The sequence below is a fragment of the Carcharhinus amblyrhynchos genome, chromosome 1 (assembly GCF_965287045.1).
Source record: "Carcharhinus amblyrhynchos chromosome 1, sCarAmb.v2.hapA, whole genome shotgun sequence".
Taxonomy (NCBI): domain Eukaryota; kingdom Metazoa; phylum Chordata; class Chondrichthyes; order Carcharhiniformes; family Carcharhinidae; genus Carcharhinus; species Carcharhinus amblyrhynchos.
Genome location: NC_137324.1, coordinates 101837316 through 101857050, shown reverse-complemented (window position 1 = coordinate 101857050; position 19735 = coordinate 101837316). Strand labels below are relative to the sequence as shown.

The following is a 19735-nucleotide window of genomic DNA, read 5'->3' as shown; positions in this document are numbered from 1 at the left end:
ATCATTGCCACACAACAGTATCTCTTTTAGCCTTCACCTGCAGCTGAAGGATTTGATCCTTGTGCAAAAAGGTCCACTCTGAGTGAAGGCTCAACTCCTGGGAGAAAGCTCTGGGAGGTGAAGATCCAATCCCTGGACGAAGTCATTGCACTGTGAACAGCTACATCCTGGATGCTGCTATGTGGAGAGAGTCTACATGATTGATGCTCTACCTACCCAGTGTTGCCAATGGTGCTCCTGGATCTCGTCGCTGGAGGAAATGACCTTGCTGTACATCTGTGAGCTGTCCAAAGCCTCTCAAGTTTGAGTCCCATGTCTTTTGGCCACTTTGGTCAAGATGTGTTCTGGGCTGGTGTGTTTTCTTAGTGCACAGCAGACAGTCAGGATAGGCAGACAGCATGGGGTGATTCCGGTTGGTCCTTTATCTGCATTCCATTAAGGAGGTGCAGTGGGAAATGTGACCTTTCGTCATGGACCTTAGCAAAAGATCTTGCATTATTCTATACTGGCTGGAAACTGATTTTTGTACTTCTATTAAACCTGCAAGGGAAAATTCCACCCTTAGCCTCAGAATGGGTCAGCTGGAACAAAGAGTGGAAAGAGCCATATTGTGTTACATGTCGGGAGGGGGTTTGTGCTAATCTGAAGGGGGATGGGGCAGTGTAGAGGTCTGAAGGAACATGAGAGCTGTAACAGTGGGAAGGGGTTGACATGAAGAGGTTGTTGGAGTTAATGGTGGATTTTGAAGGGAACAGTGGGAGATGATAGGATAGGAGGGTGAGGTTGTGACAATGTTGCCCATGGTTTTCGTTCTGAATAACGATGTTAGAGTAGTCATTTAATATTTATGTTCACTCTTAATACGTCCAAATTGCTTGCTAGATTGGCACATATTCCCTATCTCAGTTACTTTGAAACAATGGTGATGGAATTCTTAAATCTTTGTAGTCCATGTGCGATTCTGCTGGGTAAGAGTGTGAGCGTTTTGACTAATTGTGAAGGCACAGTAAATGACCAAGTCAGATTGCTGTGTGACTTGGAGCTGATGATGCTTCCAAAGACTTGCAACTCTTGCTGACACATTTGGCTGAACATTGCATATATTAAAGCACAGAACTTTTTAAAAAAAATGCTGTTAGTCAAATGTGTGGCGTGAAGCTGGCTAATGGCTTAAGCACTAACTTCTGAAATAACTGCCAAACTTAAGGACTCCCCTAATGTGAAGTAAATTGGGCTAAAGTTGTTAAATATTGGGCTGAGATTTGGGACTTGCAAAACTGGATTAGGTGCCAATGAAAATGACTAGCTCAACAGTAGAATTCTCACGTCTGGCTCTTACTTGAGAGACTTGAATATAAAATCTAAGCTGCTACTACAGAGTTGTGCTATGTGTGTACTGCACTCAGAAGTATCATCCTTCAAAAGAGGAAAGTGAGGTAATGTTTGTTGGATGTAAAAGATCCCAGGGCACGATTGGGAGAAGTGTAACAGAATATTCCCTGGCATATTCATGCTGGCTAACACTTACTAATCAGCCAACACAAAACCAATTATTTGTTCATGTATTTCATTCCGGTTTGTGGGTGCTTGCTTCATGAAAATTGGCTGCCTCCTTTCCTACATTACAGCAGTGAATACATGCCAGACGTACTTAATTGGCCATATTCATTTTTCATCCAATTAAGTTTGTGGAATTCATTGAGATTTTAAATCTCTCATACTTTTGAAAGTTTACTGCCTTAGTTGGTTGGAAACCCATTTGTGAACATGATCCCTTTATTTGAATGGAGAGAACATTTTGAACTGAAAGGCAACAGAAGTTGGAAGGACAGGTTTGTTTAAATCATAGAAACCCTACAGTGCAGAAAGTGGCCATTTGGCCTATTGAATCTGCACCAGCCACAATCCCATCCAGGCCGTACCCCCCTATTCCTACATATTTAACCACTAACCCCTCTAACCTATGCATCCCAGGACACTAAGGGGCAATTTTTTAGTATGGCCAATTAGCCTAACCCACACATTATTGTACTGTGGGGAAACTGGACCACCTGGAGGAAACCCATGCAGACACAGGGAGAATGTGCAAACTCCAAACAGATAGTGACCCAAGCTGGGAGTTGAACTCGGGTCCCTGGAGCTGTGAAGCAAGTGCTAACCACTCTGCTACTGTGCTGCCCAGTTTGATTAGAGAGATTTAGAATATGTATGTTGTAGCTGATTAATTTACTGGATTCCTTTTGAGGAGGTTAAAGATCTGTTGTGTAAGATGCCTTTTTTAAAAGATCTTTTTAAAAGCAAAAATAAATAATTATGATTGTTCCTGAGGAGCAGCATTGAGAGGCAGCGATTTTTGGGCGTGTGAGGAGGCCGCAAGAAAGGTACATTTTCTGTTTATATTTTTTAACTTTTTATTTCTAGTTTAAAGTCGCGAGTATCGGCGGTTTTTTAAAAATTAGTTAGAAACCGGAAGTCATCATTAGGACGCTTACCGGTAGTTGTAGTTTTTTTTCTCGGGTCCCTGACCCTATAAATTAGCGCAGAGAGGATACCCGATCCTCTACACTGGTAGAGAATCCCACCCTCCCATCTCCTCTAACCTAATTATAAGTGTGTGGGAAGTTTGTTTTTAAATTTTTTTTTTGTTTTTTTTCTGCTGGTAATTGTTTCAGGGATGGCAGTTCAGGCAGTAAGCTGCATCTCCTGTGGGATGTATGTGGTGAGGGACTCCAGTAGTGCTTCTGGTGATTTTACCTGTAGGAAGTGTGTTCGATTGCAGCTTCTGGAGGAGCGTGTAAAGGAGCTGGAGGTGGAATTAGAGGAACTCCGCATAATTTGGGAGGCGGAGGCGGACATCGATAGGAGTTATAAGGAGATAGTCACTCCTAGAAATGAGTCTTGGGTAAATGCCAGGAAGAGGGGAAAGAAGCAATTGGGGGGACAATCCCCTGGGGCTGTTCCCCTCCAAAATAGGTTTTCGGTCCTGGAGGCTGCAGTTGAGGAGGAATCAACTGGAGATAGCCAAAGGGAGCAGGTCTCTGGGGGTGAGCCTATTGTGAAAGCTCAGGTGGTTAGGGGATGTAAAAGATTGGGCCTAGTGATTGGGGACTCCACAGTTAGGGGGACGGATAGGAGAGTCGGAAGTAATGGTAGGGACTCAGGGCTGATGTGTTGCCTCCCAGGGGCTGGGGTCCGGGATGTATCGGAAAGGGTATTCAGGACTCTTAGGGGAGAGGGAGATCAACCCCAAATAGTTCATGTGGGGACGCATGACATAGGGAGGTTAAGGGAAGGGGATAGATATTAAGCAGAAATTTATGGAGTTGGGGTGGAAACTAAAGGCCAAGTCAGAAAGAGTGGTTATCTCCAGACTCTTGCCTGCGCCACGGGATAGTTTAGAGCAGAATAGAGAGAGGGAAAGTTTGAACTCGTGGCTGAGGGGATGGTGCAGGAGGGAGGGGTTCAGGTACTTGAGCAATTGGGGCTCATTCTGGGGAAGGTGGGACCTCTATAAGAGTGATGGTCTACACCTGAATAAGAGGGGAACCAATATCCTGGGGGGTAAATTTGCAATGGCTATGCAGGGAGGTTTAAACTGATTCGGAGGGGGGTGGGATCCTGAGTAGAGGGGGTGAAAGTGAGGGGGGCATAGATGGGGACTGCATTGCACGGCATCGTGGGGGTGGGGCAGAGCAGGGTTTGAAATGCGTATACTTTAATGCGAGGAGTATTCGCAATAAAGTGGATGAACTTGCAGCATGGATCAGTACCTGGGACTTTGATGTTGTGGCCATTTCAGAGACATGGATAGAGCAGGGTCAGGAATGGTTGTTGCAGGTTCCGGGGTTCAAATGCTTTAGTCGGAGTAGAGAAGGAGGTAGAAGGGGGGGAGGGGTAGCATTATTGGTCAAGGACTGTATCACAGTGTTAGAGAGGAAGTTTGATGAGGACTTGTCTGTTGAGGTAGTATGGGCGGAGATTAGAAATAGGAGAGGAGAGGTCACCCTGTTGGGAGTCTTTTATAGACCTCCTAAAAGTTCTAGAGAGGTTGAGGAAAGGATTGCGGAGACGATCCTGGTTAGGAGTGAAAGTAATAGGGCAATTGTTATGGGGGACTTTAACTTTACTAATATTGATTGGAATTGCTATAGCGCTAGCTCGTTAGAGGAGTCAGTTTTTGTACAAAGCGTGCAGGAAGGTTTTTTGACTCAGTATGTAGACAGGCCAACTAGAGGTGAGGCTATATTGGATTTGGTGCTGGGAAATGAGCCAGACCAGGTGCTAGACTTGGAAGTTGGTGTGCATTTTGGTGATAGTGACCACAATTTGGTTACGTTCACCTTAGTGATGGAAAGGGATAGGCATGAACCTTGGGTCAGTAGTTTTAGCTGGGGGAAGGGTAATTGAGGCTATTAGGAGAGAATTAGGAAGCATAGGTTGGACTAGGAGACTACAGGGACTGGGAACGTCCGAAATGTGGAGTTTTTTCAAGGAGCAGCTGCTGCGAGTCCTTGATAGGTATGTCCCTGTCAGGCAAGGAGGAATTGGTAGAGCTAGGGAACCGTGGTGCACTAAAAAAGTTGATTCGTTGGTTAAAAAGAAAAAGGAGGCTTATGTTCGGATGAGACTTGAGGGCTCAGGTAGTGCACTAGAAAGCTTTAGATTGGCTAGGAGGGAGTTGAAGAGTGAGTTAAGAAGGGCTAAAAGAGGACATGAGAAGACTTTGGCTGATTAGGATTAAGGAGAATCCTAAGGCGTTCTATAGGTATGTTAAGAACAGAAGGTTGGTTAGGGCAAGATTAGGGCCAGTTACAGACAGCAGAGGGAAGTTGTGTGTGGAACCGGAAGAGATTGGAGAGGCATTGAACCAATATTTCTCTTCGGTGTTCTCGCAGGGGGACATGAATGTAGCTGAGGAGAACACTGGGTTGCAGGGGTGTAAACTAGACAGTATTGCAGTTGATAAGGGGGATGTGCTGGATATTCTTGAGGGTTTGAAAATAGAAAAGTCCCCTGGTCCGGACGGGATTTACCCTAGGATTCTCTGGGAGGCAAGAGAGGTGATTGCAGAGCCTCTGGCTCTGATCTTCAGGTCGTCGTTGGTCTCAGGTATAGTACCGGAAGATTGGAGGATAGCGAATGTTGCCCCATTGTTTAAGAAGGGGAACAGAGACTGCCCTGGGAATTATAGACCGGTGAGTCTTACTTCTGTTGTGGGCAAGGTTTTAGAAAAAATTATTAGGGATAGGATTTATAGTTATTTGGAGAGTAATGAATTGATTGGAGATAGTCAGCATGGTTTTGTAGCGGGTAGGTCGTGCCTTACTAACCTTATTGAGTTTTTTGAGAAAGTGACCAAAGAGGTGGATGGGGGTAAGGCAGTTGACGTATATATGGATTTTAGTAAGGCGTTTGATAAGGTTCACCATGGTAGGCTTCTGCAGAAAATGCAGATGTATGGGATTAAGGGTAATCTAGGAAATTGGATCAGGAATTGGCTAGCAGATAGGAGACAGAGGGTGGTGGTTGATGGTAAATATTCGTCATGGAGTTCAGTTACGAGTGGTGTGCCTCAGGGATCTGTTTTGGGGCCACTGCTGTTTGTAATTTTTATTAATGATCTGGATGAGGGTATAGTTGGGTGGATTAGTAAATTTGCTGATGACACCAAAGTCGGAGGTGTGGTAGATTGTGAGGAAGGGTGTCATAGTTTGCAGGGAGACTTAGACAGGTTGCAGAGCTGAGCCGAGAGGTGGCGGATGGAGTTTAATGCGGAGAAGTGTGAGGTAATTCACTTTGGTAGGAATAACAGATGTGTCGAGTATAGGGCTAACGGGAGGACTCTGAATAGTGTGGATGAACAGAGGGATCTAGGTGTATGTGTACATTGATCCCTGAAAGTTGGGAATCAAGTAGATAAGATTGTTAAGAAGGCATACGGTGTCTTGGCGTTTATTGGTAGGGGGATTGAATTTAGGAGTCGCAGCGTCATGTTGCAACTGTACACAACTCTGGTGCGGCCGCACTTGGAGTACTGTGTGCAGTTCTGGTCCCCACATTACAGGAAGGATGTGGAGGCTTTGGAGAGGGTGCAGAGGAGGTTTACCAGGATGTTGCCTGGTATGCAGGGGAGGTCCTATGAGGAGAGACTGAGGGATTTGGGGTTGTTTTTGCTAGAAAGAAGGCGGTTAAGAGGGGTTCTTATTGAAACATATAAGATGATTAGAGGTTTAGATAGGGTGGATAGTGATAGCCTTTTTCCTCGGATGGAGAAAGCTAGCACGAGGGGGCATGGCTTTAAATTAAGGGGGGGTAGTTATAGGACGGATGTCAGGGGTAGGTTCTTTACCCAGAGGGTGGTGAGGGATTGGAATGCCCTGCCTGCTGTAGTTGTAAATGCGCCTAGTTTGGGGGCGTTTAAGAGATCCGTGGATAGGTTTATGGATGAAAAGGGATTGGTTCAGGTTAGAGGGTCATTGTTTTTTAACTGGTCGGCGCAACATCGTGGGCCGAAGGGCCTGTTCTGCGCTGTAATGTTCTATGTTCTATTATGCTAAAAATAATACCTATTTCTCTACTGTTTTATTTTCTATCCCCTGATCCTGGCACGTGGGTGCTCTGCCATCTCCCACAACAGTATGGTTGCAATTCAAAAATGTGTATGGAAATAGAAAAACAAATTTATATTTTGAGCACTGAACAAGAAAGTGCCTTATGGTCTCACAAGCTACGTACATAGATGATGCCTGTTTGGAATTTATATGAAGTATACATTTAATTTCACCACATTTAATCATTTGAATTTATGCCCTGCTTCCAAGAATAAATGATCTTTTATCACAATTGCGCTTGGTCAGTAAATGTGTGTGTTCTGGTATAATTGTAGTTATGCAGATTGTTCAAGATCTGTTTGGTATTAAGTTGTACACGTATGTTTCTGGCATTTGTTACCATGTCTTAATTTTTTTGACATTGCTCAAAGAAAATGTTTATTTTTGTTAATAATTACAGCAGTCATTAAATTACATTTACAAAATGTACAAATAGCACCATGTTCCCTAGATGTAACACTATTGTGTTAACATAAAAAATATCGGCGGGGGGGGAGACTTATTCTTGTGCTTCCTGTTGGGATTAATACAACATTAGTTGTAGCTGATAAGTAGCCATCACCCAGCACAAAATCCTGGGTGGCATCCATGGGACCTATGAAATAATCACCTTGTGCGCTCAATTTTCTGGGCATTCAGCTTTGCACTTAGGACCACTTTATATTCCCAAATACAGGAAAATGAATAGCTGTTATCTCCTTGCACAAGCAAATGCTTCAGCCATATTCTTTTTCTTGCAATCAGATTATCTTCTATTGAAAGGACAAATTAGGCCCAAGCCAACATCCCAATGTCCACCATAACAGTATGATCTTTAGGTATAATATGCTCAATTCCACAGTGAATTTTAATGTTCAAATACAATAGATCATATTAAGTGGCAGTAAACAGCCCGTTAGTGGTTACCATTGATAAAGCCTTATGCTTGCACAGGCTGATATATTACTTCATTTCCAGACCCTTTGGTTCTGTACACAATTAGCACCTGTGCTAAAAATGAAGACAAGTGTACTCTTAATAAAGCTGAGTAATTGAACTACTACAATTATCATATAATTAACTGGGCTGTTTCAGTACTCGTGACAACATTTTAGCTTTTGTAACCATCGCTTCAATAACTTTTACGTAGGAGGTAGTCTTTCATTTGCAAACTAAACACACTTCTGGCAGATAAGGCATTATATTCATGCATGTTCTTTTGTATTTGGACTTGCTATTCATTAATCCATCTTATTTCAAGATAACTCAGTTACTGAAAACACCTGTTCAAAATATATATTTAACAAATGCATTAATGTTTTACAAATCATTTTGAATAATATGTCTTCAGAGTGTCTACGAAGCATTTTCTTTATTCTGCCCTGGAATATTGGCCACTTACAAGCTAGGAAAGCAGGGTAATGTGGAGGTGATGGTTTTCTGCCTTCTGGACACTGTCCAGTCCATTGAAGTTGATTTTGCAGGAGTTTTGCCTGAATGCCTCTGGAGCTGGCTTCAAGGAGGATATTGGCATTTGTCCTTGAAGCTCAGCAATGCATCCCATTAAAGACTGAGGAGTCTCCTGTCAGATGAAATTTCTCCACCAAACTTTGGGTCACAACCCTTAAATGATGAGGCAGAGCAGCAACAGAGAATGAAAGAAAAGGAGGCAAGCTTACACTTCATATGCCACAACCTCTTAGGACACCCTGTCCATGTACCCAAAGAATTGTGGGTTGAGAATCAATTTATTCAGTTACATGAAGACTCACGACTGAGAAGACAATCCCAAATTGATGGACGATAATAAGGTAACCAAACCTCTTTTTTTTTACAGTAATGGCAAAAACTGTAAAACAAAAAACTTTTTGCTATTATAGCAGCATGCTAATGTTTGTACTAGAGTTTTTGAAGCATGGGTTGGAATTTATGGAAGCGTTCTCCTGCTGACTAGAGAACTGGTTACAGACTTGCCTTGCTTTCTTTGGGAAGGTCCACTGGTATGAAATGCCACTTGAATAGCCAGCTGGGGTCTTTCCTGGGATCAAGGACTTCATGGTCCTGGCCAGGACAACCCCAAGAGTTGCTATCCACCAGATGCTGGCAGCTCTTTTGACTGGCAGAGACAATGGGGAGCAAATGGTTGCTGCCATTGAGGGCAATGAGTACCATTGGAGGGGTTCACACCGGGGGCACCACAAGCAGGCTATACAGTTTTCTTAATGCACACCATGTCACAGGCCCTACCACAACCACTGAATTAATACCAGCAGCAGTAGGATGAGGCCCTTTAGTGTTATTAATTGACCACTTAAGGGCCTTGATTGGCAGCAGTGCATGAAGTCTTACATGGGTCTTCCCACCCCGACTTAATTCTGGAAAAGCACTGGAATTCAGGAATGTCCTTTCCACTCCCAAATGCCACGAGAGAGGCCATAAAATTCCACCCATGGTATTTTCCACATAATTGCCATAAGACACATTCAGCAATCAGGTGAGCAAAGAGAGGAATTTCCTCAAATAGGAAAACAGAAAGGATGATTTAGTGCTCACATGATGCAACATATTGTAGGTAGATCAGAGTAACATTGGCATATCCTGGTGAGAATTTTGCCTCTACCGTCTCAGATAGAATCTGGCACATGCTGGTTGAGAATAACATCAAAAAGAAAGATAATTGACAAAATGGAAATAAATACACATCCAACTCATTTCTAGAATGAAAAATATTTTGTGAACCATTCCTGTTGCCGAGGATCTCTTCCTTTAGTTTCTTTTCCTTTGGTTTCTTTTCCTTTAGTTTCTTTATTCTCAGCTCTCTCACTTGCAGTGCTGTAATGTGAACAAAAAAAGTTCATTTGCATTATTTTGAAGATTAGATCAGATGTAACACATTTAATAATCTACTTGCAGAATAATAGAATAACAATGTAGTTAACTTGTGAGGACATATTACCTTTATAGTTTTTAAGATAGTTTAAGATAATTTTCTGCGGTTCACGCTGATCTTCTGCTCCTGTCTACAGTGCACGCCTGTGGCATAGAGTGCAGTCAATGGGAAATCCCATTAAGTCGAACTTGAGTTTTATAGTTTAAAAAAAAAGACACTTCATTCTAATTTTAAATAAAACAATGAAGTTGATTTCAAATCCTATGAACAGTATATGAGCCTCTCTGATTTCTTGTAATTGTTCCCATTATCTATTTTAAATGTTGTATCTGGCGTGTGTTTTGTTTCTCCACACAAATGTGAATATCTCCACAATTTTTGAAGATTTCTGGATATGGTTGCTGGAAAGGCTGCATTTGTTGCTAATCCTGAATGAACTCGAAGGTGCTAGTGGGGCCTTCCCCTTGAATTGCTGCAATTCCTAAATGTACCCCTAACAGTGTTAGTTAATATCCAGAAATCCGTGTCTGCATGGGTTTCCTCCGAGAGCTCTGGTTTCCTCCCACAGCCTGACAGACATGATAGTTAGATGCACTGACCGTGCTAAATGCTCCCTCAGTTTACCCGAGCAGGGGCTGGAGTGTGGTGACTAGGGGATTTTCACAATAACTTCACTGCAATATTAACATAAGCATATTTGTGACGAATAAATAAACAGTGGAGGAATAGCTATGTTGTTCCAAGTCAGGGTGCTGAGTGACTTGGTAGGGATATTGGAGATGAAATCCAATGCTTTTGCTCATGTGCTACTTGGAGATTGAGACTGCAGTTTGGAACATGCTATCAAAGTAACCTTGATGAATTGCGGCAGTGTATCCTGCAGACTTACACACTTTCATTCAAAGTACACAGGCAATGCAAGGCAAAACTATTGTCCTAATTGATATTGTATTTATAACATTTTGAAGTTGCACTGATCTATATGGATAGAGAGGATTCCTTTACATTCCTAACTTGAGATTTGTGGAAGATAGGCTTTTGAGGGATTTGGAGGTAAACCACCTATCAGAGTACCCAGTTTCTGCTATTTTAGCTACAGTATTCAAATGGCTAATTCAGTTCAATTTCTAGTCAATGGTTAACCCCAAATCCCTATTACGAAAGAGGTTAATGATGGGAACTTCAGTCAAGGTGGTCATGGAGTGATGGCCATTACTTGGCTATTCCACCACATAAAACATTATCTGGGACTTGTCAGGTCAAGTCTTGATGTTATCCAGGCCCTAGTTTAGGCTAATTTATACTTCATTATCAGAGAAAGTGTGAATGGAGCTGAACATCACATTAGTCAGTGAACAGTTCAAACTCTTACAATAGAACAAAGGTGAAATGGTTGAAGATGTTTGCATAGAGGATAGCTCTGTAAGAAACTCCCATGGTGATGAGCTGGGGCTATGATAATTAGCCACTAATCATCTTCGTAGTGGTTGGTAAGCCCCTTCAGAAACTGAAGATTTTGCCTTGACCCATTTTAACATCAATGTGCTCTGGCTCTTTGACATCATACTTGACCAAATACTGTCTTGATTTCAAAGGCTTTTAGTCTCTTACCGTCTTCTGGCATTCAACTATTGTTTATATTTGCATCAGGACTGTATTTAGATCTGGAGCTGAGTGGTTCTAAGCATTGGTGAATAGCTGCCATTTAACTGCACTGCTGATGACTCCATCCATCATTTTACTGCTGATCGGCGGGAACTGGCTGAGTTAAATTGTTTCTGGTAGCTGGGCAATTTTCTGCATTGTGTAGGTGCTGTGTCATAACTGTGAGAGGGACGGCTAACTCTGGAGCACAGCTCTTCTGTACTTTTGCCTGAAGACAGTTGCAAGCACTTCAGTCTTAACTCTTTCAGTCATGTTGGACTTTGTTGATTGAGGTGAACAAGAGATGTCAATACAAGGGAGCACTTGCTGCTGTTGCATGAATCAATTAGAACTGAAAATGCATGGCATATACAAATAAAAGTGTTGATTTAGCCTTATTGAATTTTGATTTCTGCTTTCTATAAATTGATGAACACTGCCAATAGCAAGAAACACAAAGTCAACTAATGAAATAACTCCCAAGTTTATTTTAATATCTATAAACACCATTTTAATTTTTTTTTCCCACAAAGCTGAGGGTTTTCTGCTTAAAAAAAATATGCAAAATGAAAATGCAAAAAAATACAAATTTGCAAGGTTAAGCATACCTATATGTTTTTTAAATACCTTCAAGGCATTTTCCATCATAGGCCTGTATTGTCTGAAGTTTGGGATTCACAACAGTTTTTGACAGCTATCATGTTCAGCTGAAGGAAACCAAGAAACAAGCAGGCTACAACTTCAAGCATGCAACTGTACTTTATAACTGGCTTAAAATTTTGCACAATTGATAGCAAGACGTTGCTCAAGCAATGTCATCAATTGAAAATCTTTTCTATGGCTTCAATCATCCCTATAATCATTGTTGCGCCAATCTCCTGTTTCCCCCAAAATGTTAGCAGCTTGAAATAGGGCCACCCAAGTTTCTGTTGAGGTCACAAAGTCATATCCACTCTAACACATGCCTACAGTCCCCTGACTTTATTTACAATGCTCTGCATATTTAAATGTAAACACAGCAATGATACATGTTTCTATTGTGCCTATTCCAAAAAACCAAACACATTTAGTGGAAGCTATTAATAGGTTTCGAATAATAAATTGTTTCAATACAAACTAGAGTGCATTAATACCTTGGGGCTTGTTTAGATGGCTGGACTTGTAAAGGCTGATTCAATAATGTTGATGTGCTGCTGAGGCTTTGGTCCAGGCTTGGAGATTTAGTCATTAGAGGGAACTTAGTGGTTGGACTTGATTCTGAGCTTAGAAAGCTTTTTTCATATGAACTCAGGTTTGGAACACTGACCACCCGGACTGGTAAGTCTTCTGTTCTCTTCTTCTAAAGTTAAGCATCATAAAAAAAACAGATTAAATTATATTGTTTACTGCTTGCAAGAAACGTATTTTAATGGCCCAGATTTTAATGACTTAAAATCCATAGTCTGAATGCTATTGCTAATGTGCAAATCTACCAGCGATTTCTGGCATTGAAGAGTTGTCCTGTGAACTGTGAAAATGCGTCAGTCACATCCTTAAAGTTGATTTGATTTTCATGAAATTGCAGCTTCTGCAAGTTACAAATATCTGCCATTTAAAGTGCACTCTAATAGCAAGATTTTGTTTCAGCATGGTTTGCAAATTAAGGGACTGCTTCAATAGCTCTGTGAACCTTGACATCCATTTTCGTTTCATGTTGTTACTGTACATGCATCAAGAATAGCCCATTCTAGGTCTTTAAACACTCTTCTCCTGGGTCTCTTGTTTATTGCTTTCCTCTCGCAAACTCTCACCCTTCGCTCTCATTCTAATATCCCTTGTTGCTTCCTTCTCGCTGTCTAACTATCACCCATTTTTCCAGCCCTTGCAGTGAGCAAGGCTCAGAAAAGGAGCAGCAAGAGGATTGCCAGAGGGGTGGCATACAAGAAGGGTTTTGGGAGAGGGAAATGGGAAGAAGGAAAGTTATAAACAGTGGGAGATAAGTAAGAGTATTAAGAAAGAATGAATAGAAAGAATTTCTGGGCCAGTTAATCTCAAGGCAGTCAATAGGTTTTTAATGTAAAAACTACAGTTCAGAAATGTAACCCACCCTTACTAAATGCTTTGTTATGGGAATTCTTCTGAATACTAAGCTGTTTTTAGGATCATATTCAGAGTGCTAAACAAGGGATAGCTGTATTTACCAATTAAACTTAGTACTGAAAGTTACATCAAGTAATTCATAGGATCATAGAAACCCTACAGTGCAGAAGGAAGCCATTCAGCCCATCGAGTCTGCACTGGCAACAACCCCTCCCAGGCCCAATCCCTGAAACCCTACATATTTACCCTGCTAATCCCTCTAACATACACATTCTCGAACACCAAGGTGCAATTTTGCATGGCCAATCAACATAACCTGCACATCTTTGGACTATGGGAGGAAACCAGGGCACCCAGAGGAAACTCATGCAGACACAGGGACAATGTGAAACTCCACACAGAGAGTACCCAAACTGGGAATTGAACCGAGGTCCCTGGAGCTGTGAGGCGGCAGTGCTAACCACTGTGCTACCATGGCATATAACCCCTCATTAATGTCTTTAACGTAACTTCACTTGCCCCAGAAAGTGAACAATTATAAGTGTGGAGTCTCATTCCATCTGGTTGAGAATTGGACATTTTAAAAGATGACAAAAACAATTGAAAAATTATTTATTTTTGGTCTCTTCTCTTGCAATTGAACTTTTCTTCCCCTCTTTTCCTTCCCTGAACCTGATTTGACATTGAATTCATTTGTGTGAAACATCTTCCTTCTCAGTCCTGTTCATTTCTTCTCCTGATGAAGGCGATAAAGTGTTTGTCCAGTTGTTCACCTTATACTCCGCTGTTATGAAAAATGGCCTTGAATAATAATTTAAAACTACCAGACCAATGTGAGCTCATGCAAGTGCCAAGCCACTTGCAAAGTTGAAGGGCATTGATAGTATGGCTAGGAAGGCACTTTTTTCATTAGAAGGGGACATAGATTTAAGCTAAAAGGTGAAGGTGAAGAGGGAAATTGAGGAGCAACTTTTTCACTTAGAGGGTAATAGGAGTCTAAGTTATTGCCTGAAAAGTTTATTATTTATTAGTCACAAGTAGGTTTACATTCATACTGTAACGAGTTACTGTGAAAATCCCCTAATCGCTACATTATGGCACCTGCTCCGGTACACTAAGGGAGAATTTTCAGGGCCAATGCACCTAACTTGCATATTTTTGGACTGTGGGAGGAAACCAGAGCACCTGGAGGAAACACATGCAGACACAAGGAGAATGTGCAAACTCCACACAGACCATCACCCAAACTGGGAATCAAACCCAGGTCCCTGGCACCATGAGGCAGCAGTGCTAACTACTGTGCTGGCAAATTCAGTCAGAAACTGCAGTAATATTCAAGAAATATTTAGATATTCACTTACACTGCCATTTGGCGCTGTAAATGTCTATGAATCTATGAAAATAGGACATAATGGAGAAGGAAAGTTTTAGATTGCAAGAGTAAGTAAGTGTTGGTTGAAAATCAGAGGAAGTCCAGGATTAATGTATTTTTATACTTATTTGGTGAAATTGCTGATGAAATAATCCTAATGCAAGACATTGATGAATTCTGAACAAGCTTTGATGAGATAGTAAAAGCTTTTGACAAGTATTTCAATTTGCAGAGTGCATAGAGCTTTAAAAGGATAGAATAACCCCAACAAAGGACAAAAGGACAAAACACAATGTCCTAGCAAGCTCCAAGATGGTCACAGGCAACGTCAGTGCAATGAGGTGCATGAGTCAAAGAGTTTATTGAACAGGAAAGTTGTGGCTGAGAAGCAGCCAGAAAGATTAAACGTTGGGCATTTTGAGAACACCGATGACGCATTACCCAAGCTGCAACAGCATGTGGCAATGCTGAGCCATCTGGCTCCAGATAAAGTAGTAGACTGTTCCAAGCTGTGAGCAGATAATGAAGCCACAAGTAGTACAATTGCACAACTGAAATTAAGGACAAGGACAGACGGTGAAAGGAAAGACAGAAACAAGACTGGAAAATGTTCATATCAAAACCGAATTGGAAGACTTGAAACACAAGATTCAAGTTGAGTAAATACCTTTGAAAATGCACAGTGAGCTAAAACTTCAATGAACATAAGAACATAAGAAATAGGAGCAGGAGTAGGCCATCTAGCCCTTCGAGCCTGCCCTGCCATTCAATAAGATCATGGCTGATCTGTCGCGGCTCTGTTCCACCTTCCCGCCCTCTCCCCATAACCCTTAATCCCCTCTCATCAAAAACCCATCAACCCGCGTCTTAAAAATATTTAGCGAGGCAGCCTCCACCACTTCAACGGGCAGAGAATTCCAGAGATTCACCACCCTTTGAGCGAAGAAGTTCCTCCTCAACTCCGTTCTAAACCGCCTCCCCTTTATCTTGAGACTGTGCCCCCTAGTCCTACTGTCCTTTCTGAGCGGGAAGAGTCTCTCCACCTCTATCCTATCCATCCCATTCATCATCTTATACGTCTCAATGAGATCTCCCCTCATTCTTCTAAACTCTAACGAGTACAAGCCTAGTTTATTCAGCCTCTCCTCATAGCTCAACCCCTTCAACTCTGGTATCAGCCTAGTAAACCTCCTCTGCACTCCCTCCAAGGCCAAAATATCTTTGCACAGGTGCAGCGCCCAAAACTGCACACAGTACTCCAGCTGCAGCCTCACCAATGCCCTATACAGCTGCAGCAAGACCTCCCTACTTTTATATTCAATCCCCCTCGCTATGAAGGCCAGCATCCCATTTGCCTTCCTGACCACCTGCTGCACCTGCAAGCTGGGTTTTTGCGACTCATGCACAAGGACCCCGAGGTCCCTCTGCACCGTCGCCTGCTGCAGTTTTTCGCCCCGTAAGTAATAGTCCTTCCTACCAAAGTGGACCACCTCACACTTGCCAACATTAAATTCCATTTGCCATTTCCTGGCCCATTCGCCCAGCCTATCTAGATCCTTCTGCAGACTCTCCACACCCTCCGCACAATTTGCCGTTCCCCCAATCTTGGTGTCATCAGCAAATTTCGACACCCTACACTCGGTTCCCTCCTCCAGATCATCTATATAAATGGTAAATAGCTGAGGCCCCAGCACCGACCCCTGGGGCACTCCACTAGTCACCATCCGCCAATCCGAATAGCACCCGTTGACCCCCACTCTCTGCCTCCTATTTGACAACCAATCCTCTATCCACGCTAACACCCTACCCCCAACTCCATGTCCCTTGACCTTCTGCAATAACCTCTTGTGAGGTACTTTGTCAAATGCCTTCTGAAAATCTAGAAAGACCACATCCACCGGCTCTCCTCTATCCACTGCCCTAGACACATCCTCATAGAACTCCAGTAAATTTGTCAGACACGACTTCCCTTTAATGAAACCGTGCTGCGTCTGCTCTATCAAGCAATTCCCTTCAAGGTGCCTCGCAATTTCCTCCTTAATGACAGATTCTAACATTTTACCTACTACAGACGTTAAACTAACCGGCCTATAATTCCCCGCCTTTTGCCTGGCACCCTTCTTAAACAACGGCGTAACATTAGCCGTTTTCCAATCATCCGGCACTTCCCCGGAATCCAGCGACGTCTGGAAAATAACCACCAAGGCATCCACTATCACCTCTGCCATTTCTTTCAGAGCCCTCGGATGCATTCCATCCGCTCCTGGGGACTTGTCCACAATCAGCCCCTCCAGTCTCTCGAGCACTGCCTCTCTAGTAACAATAATGTCATTAAGACCCTCCAGTCCTACCACCTTTCCATTGCTAACACCCGGCAAATTATTCACGTCCTCCTCCGTGAAGACAGAAACAAAAAAGTTATTCAATACCCTAGCCATATCCCCATCCCCTACCACTAGGTCCCCTTTCTCATCCTCTAAAGGACCAACGTTCACCCTAGCCAGCCTCTTCCTTTTTATATATTTATAAAAACTCTTGCTATCCTTTTTTATATTAAGCGCTAGCCCAGCTTCATAGTTTCTCCTACCCTTCTTTATCAACTTCTTTGTCAATCTTTGTTGACATTTAAACCTCTCCCAATCCTCTTCTCGCCCACTACTCTTAGCTACTCTAAATTTCTCCGCTTTTAATTTAACACTTTCCTTCACCTCCTTCGTTATCCATGGCTTATTACCTCTCCTCCTACGGTCCTTTTTGACCATTGGAATAAATTTCTGCTGAGCACCAAGAAAGATCTCCTTAAAGATCCTCCACTGCTCCTCAGCAGACCCTCCCTCCAACGCGCTCCCCCAGTCCACATTTGCCAATTCTTCTCTCATCCTACCGTACTCCCCTCTATTCAAACAAAGTACGCGTGTCCGGGAACCCACTTTCTCCTCCTCCATCTGCACCAGAAACTCCACCATACAATGATCACTCTCCCTAAGAGGATCCTTCACCGCAAGGTCCCTAATTCTACCCACCTCATTACATAGCACCAGATCCAAGATAGCTCGCTCCCTCGTCGGCTCCAACACACACTGTTCGAGGAAACTATCCCGGCAGCATTCCAAGAACTCCTCCTCGAGCACTCCGCATCCAACATGGGTCGACCAATCAATATGCAGATTGAAATCCCCCATAACTACTGCCGTCCCATTCCTGCACGCCGCACTTATTTGCGCGTTAACAGCCCGCCCCACCTCCAGATCATTATTCGGGGGCCTATAGACGACACCCACCAGCGTCTTCTTCCCTTTGCTGTTTCTAATCTCCACCCACAACGATTCCACCCTCTGCTCCTTGGCTCCAATATCATCCCTTGCTACCACCGTGATGCTATCCTTAATCAGCAGAGCTACGCCCCCCCCTTTTCCCTCCTGCCTATCCTTCCTAAACACTTGATAGCCCTGTACATTCAGCTCCCAGTCCCTGTCACCCTGCAGCCACGTCTCTGTAATGGCCACCAGATTGTATTCATTTGTGTCGATCTGCGCCACCAGCTCATCCACTTTATTCCGAATGCTTCGTGCATTCAGATAAAGCGCTTTCATCCCAGCCTTCACCTGGACCCTATTTGCCGTAACGCCACCAACCATACTCACGCCCCCTACTCCCTCTATTATTGGGACATCCTCAGCCTCTTCCCTTACCTGTACCCTCTCCTTAACTTTAGACCTCGTAACATCACCTACCCTCGCAACCCCCCCCCCCCCCCCCCCCCCCCAACTTAGTTTAAAGCCCTGCCTACAGTCCTCTTTACTCGATTCGCCAGCACTCTGGTCCCAGCACTGTTCAGAACAACCCCATCCTGCCCGAACAGGTCCTACCTACCCCAATACTGGTGCCAATGCCCCATAAATTCAAACCCATTCCTCCCACACCAATCCCTGAGCCACCCATTCACTTCCTTAATCCTGTCAATCCTACGCCTGTCTGTACTCGGTTCAGGCAGTAGCCCAGAGATGACCACCTTGTCGGTTCTACTTTTTAATTCCATTCCCAGCTTTTCATACTCCCTCCCCAGATCCTCAGTCTGCATTTTGCTTACGTCGCCGGCACCCACATGTACCACAACGACCGGATTCTCACCCTCCCATTCCAGGTTCCTCTGCAGCCCAGCTGCGACATCCCGGACCCGAGCACCAGGCAGACAACACACCCTTCTGTGCACTTTGTCATTGTGACAAAGGACAGTGTCAATACCCTTCACCCCACTATCCCCAATCACTACTACGTTCCTTTTCCCCTTCTCTTTGCCTATGTCCTGCTGCATCACTGTACCGTGTGCAGTTTGCTCACCAACCTCACCTGCCTCGTCCTCTTCCAGCCTGGAAGCAAGAACCTCAAACCTGTTATGCAGATTAAGAGGCTGAGGCCTCCGCTCCTCACCCCCCTTCCTCCTCCCAGCAGCCCCTTCTTGTCCCTGACCCTTAGAGTTAGCCAGTCTAGGGGGGGTGGATGTCACTTGCACCCCATTGACAATGGCACCCTCTCTCCCCTTGATGAGCCTCAGTGACTGTAGCTCAGAGGCCAGCTCATCCACTTTGAGCTGGAGCTCCTCCAGCAACCTGCACTTACTGCAGATATGGTCACTGGCATGGACCCTGGGGTCCACCAGTTCCCACATCATACAGAAACCACACATCACATGCCCCTCCATTATTCACTGTAGTAGTCTTGAAAAAAATTTTTTTTTTCCTTGTTTTTTCAAACGAACTCACCTGGCCTTTTTGCACTCCAGCCCTTTTTGATTCTAAGCCCTAATAGCTCACTCTGCTTCCCCCTCACTCCGCTGCCCGGTCCAACGCTGCCCGCTGTCTACACCAGGCCTCCTTTTAAACCTGGCGCTGATTTAAAGCTGTTGGCCCACAACTGCCTTCTAACCACTCCCTCAGAATTCTTAAAGCAGTAAATACAATAAATAAATGCTTTAAACAGTTCTACAAAGAACAAAGTGCTTTAAACTTATTTTAAACAGGTTTTTAACAGGTAAAATCTTAGCTCTCTCTCTGCTCCTTCACTCGTCTGCTCCAGCAAACAATGGAAGGCTTCACCGTGTGGCCACTTGATAATGAACCAACCTGTTCTAGATTGGGATGAACAAATTTCTGATAGATG

At 43.5% G+C, this 19735-nt stretch overlaps 1 protein-coding gene across 1 annotated transcript in view; it reads right to left on the bottom strand.

The window, feature by feature from the left end:
- Positions 1 to 7204: 7204 nt before the first annotated feature.
- LOC145349929 (protein FAM184B-like) overlaps positions 7205 to 19735 on the bottom strand; it is a 215271-nt gene continuing 202740 nt past the window's right edge. Inside the window, exons 15-16 of the mRNA XM_080198605.1 lie at positions 12258 to 12463; positions 7205 to 9422 (exon numbers count right to left, since the gene is read on the bottom strand). Coding sequence (XP_080054731.1) covers positions 9305 to 9422; positions 12258 to 12463 — 324 coding nt within the window. The 3' untranslated portion in view covers positions 7205 to 9304. The remainder of the gene's footprint in view (positions 9423 to 12257; positions 12464 to 19735) is intronic.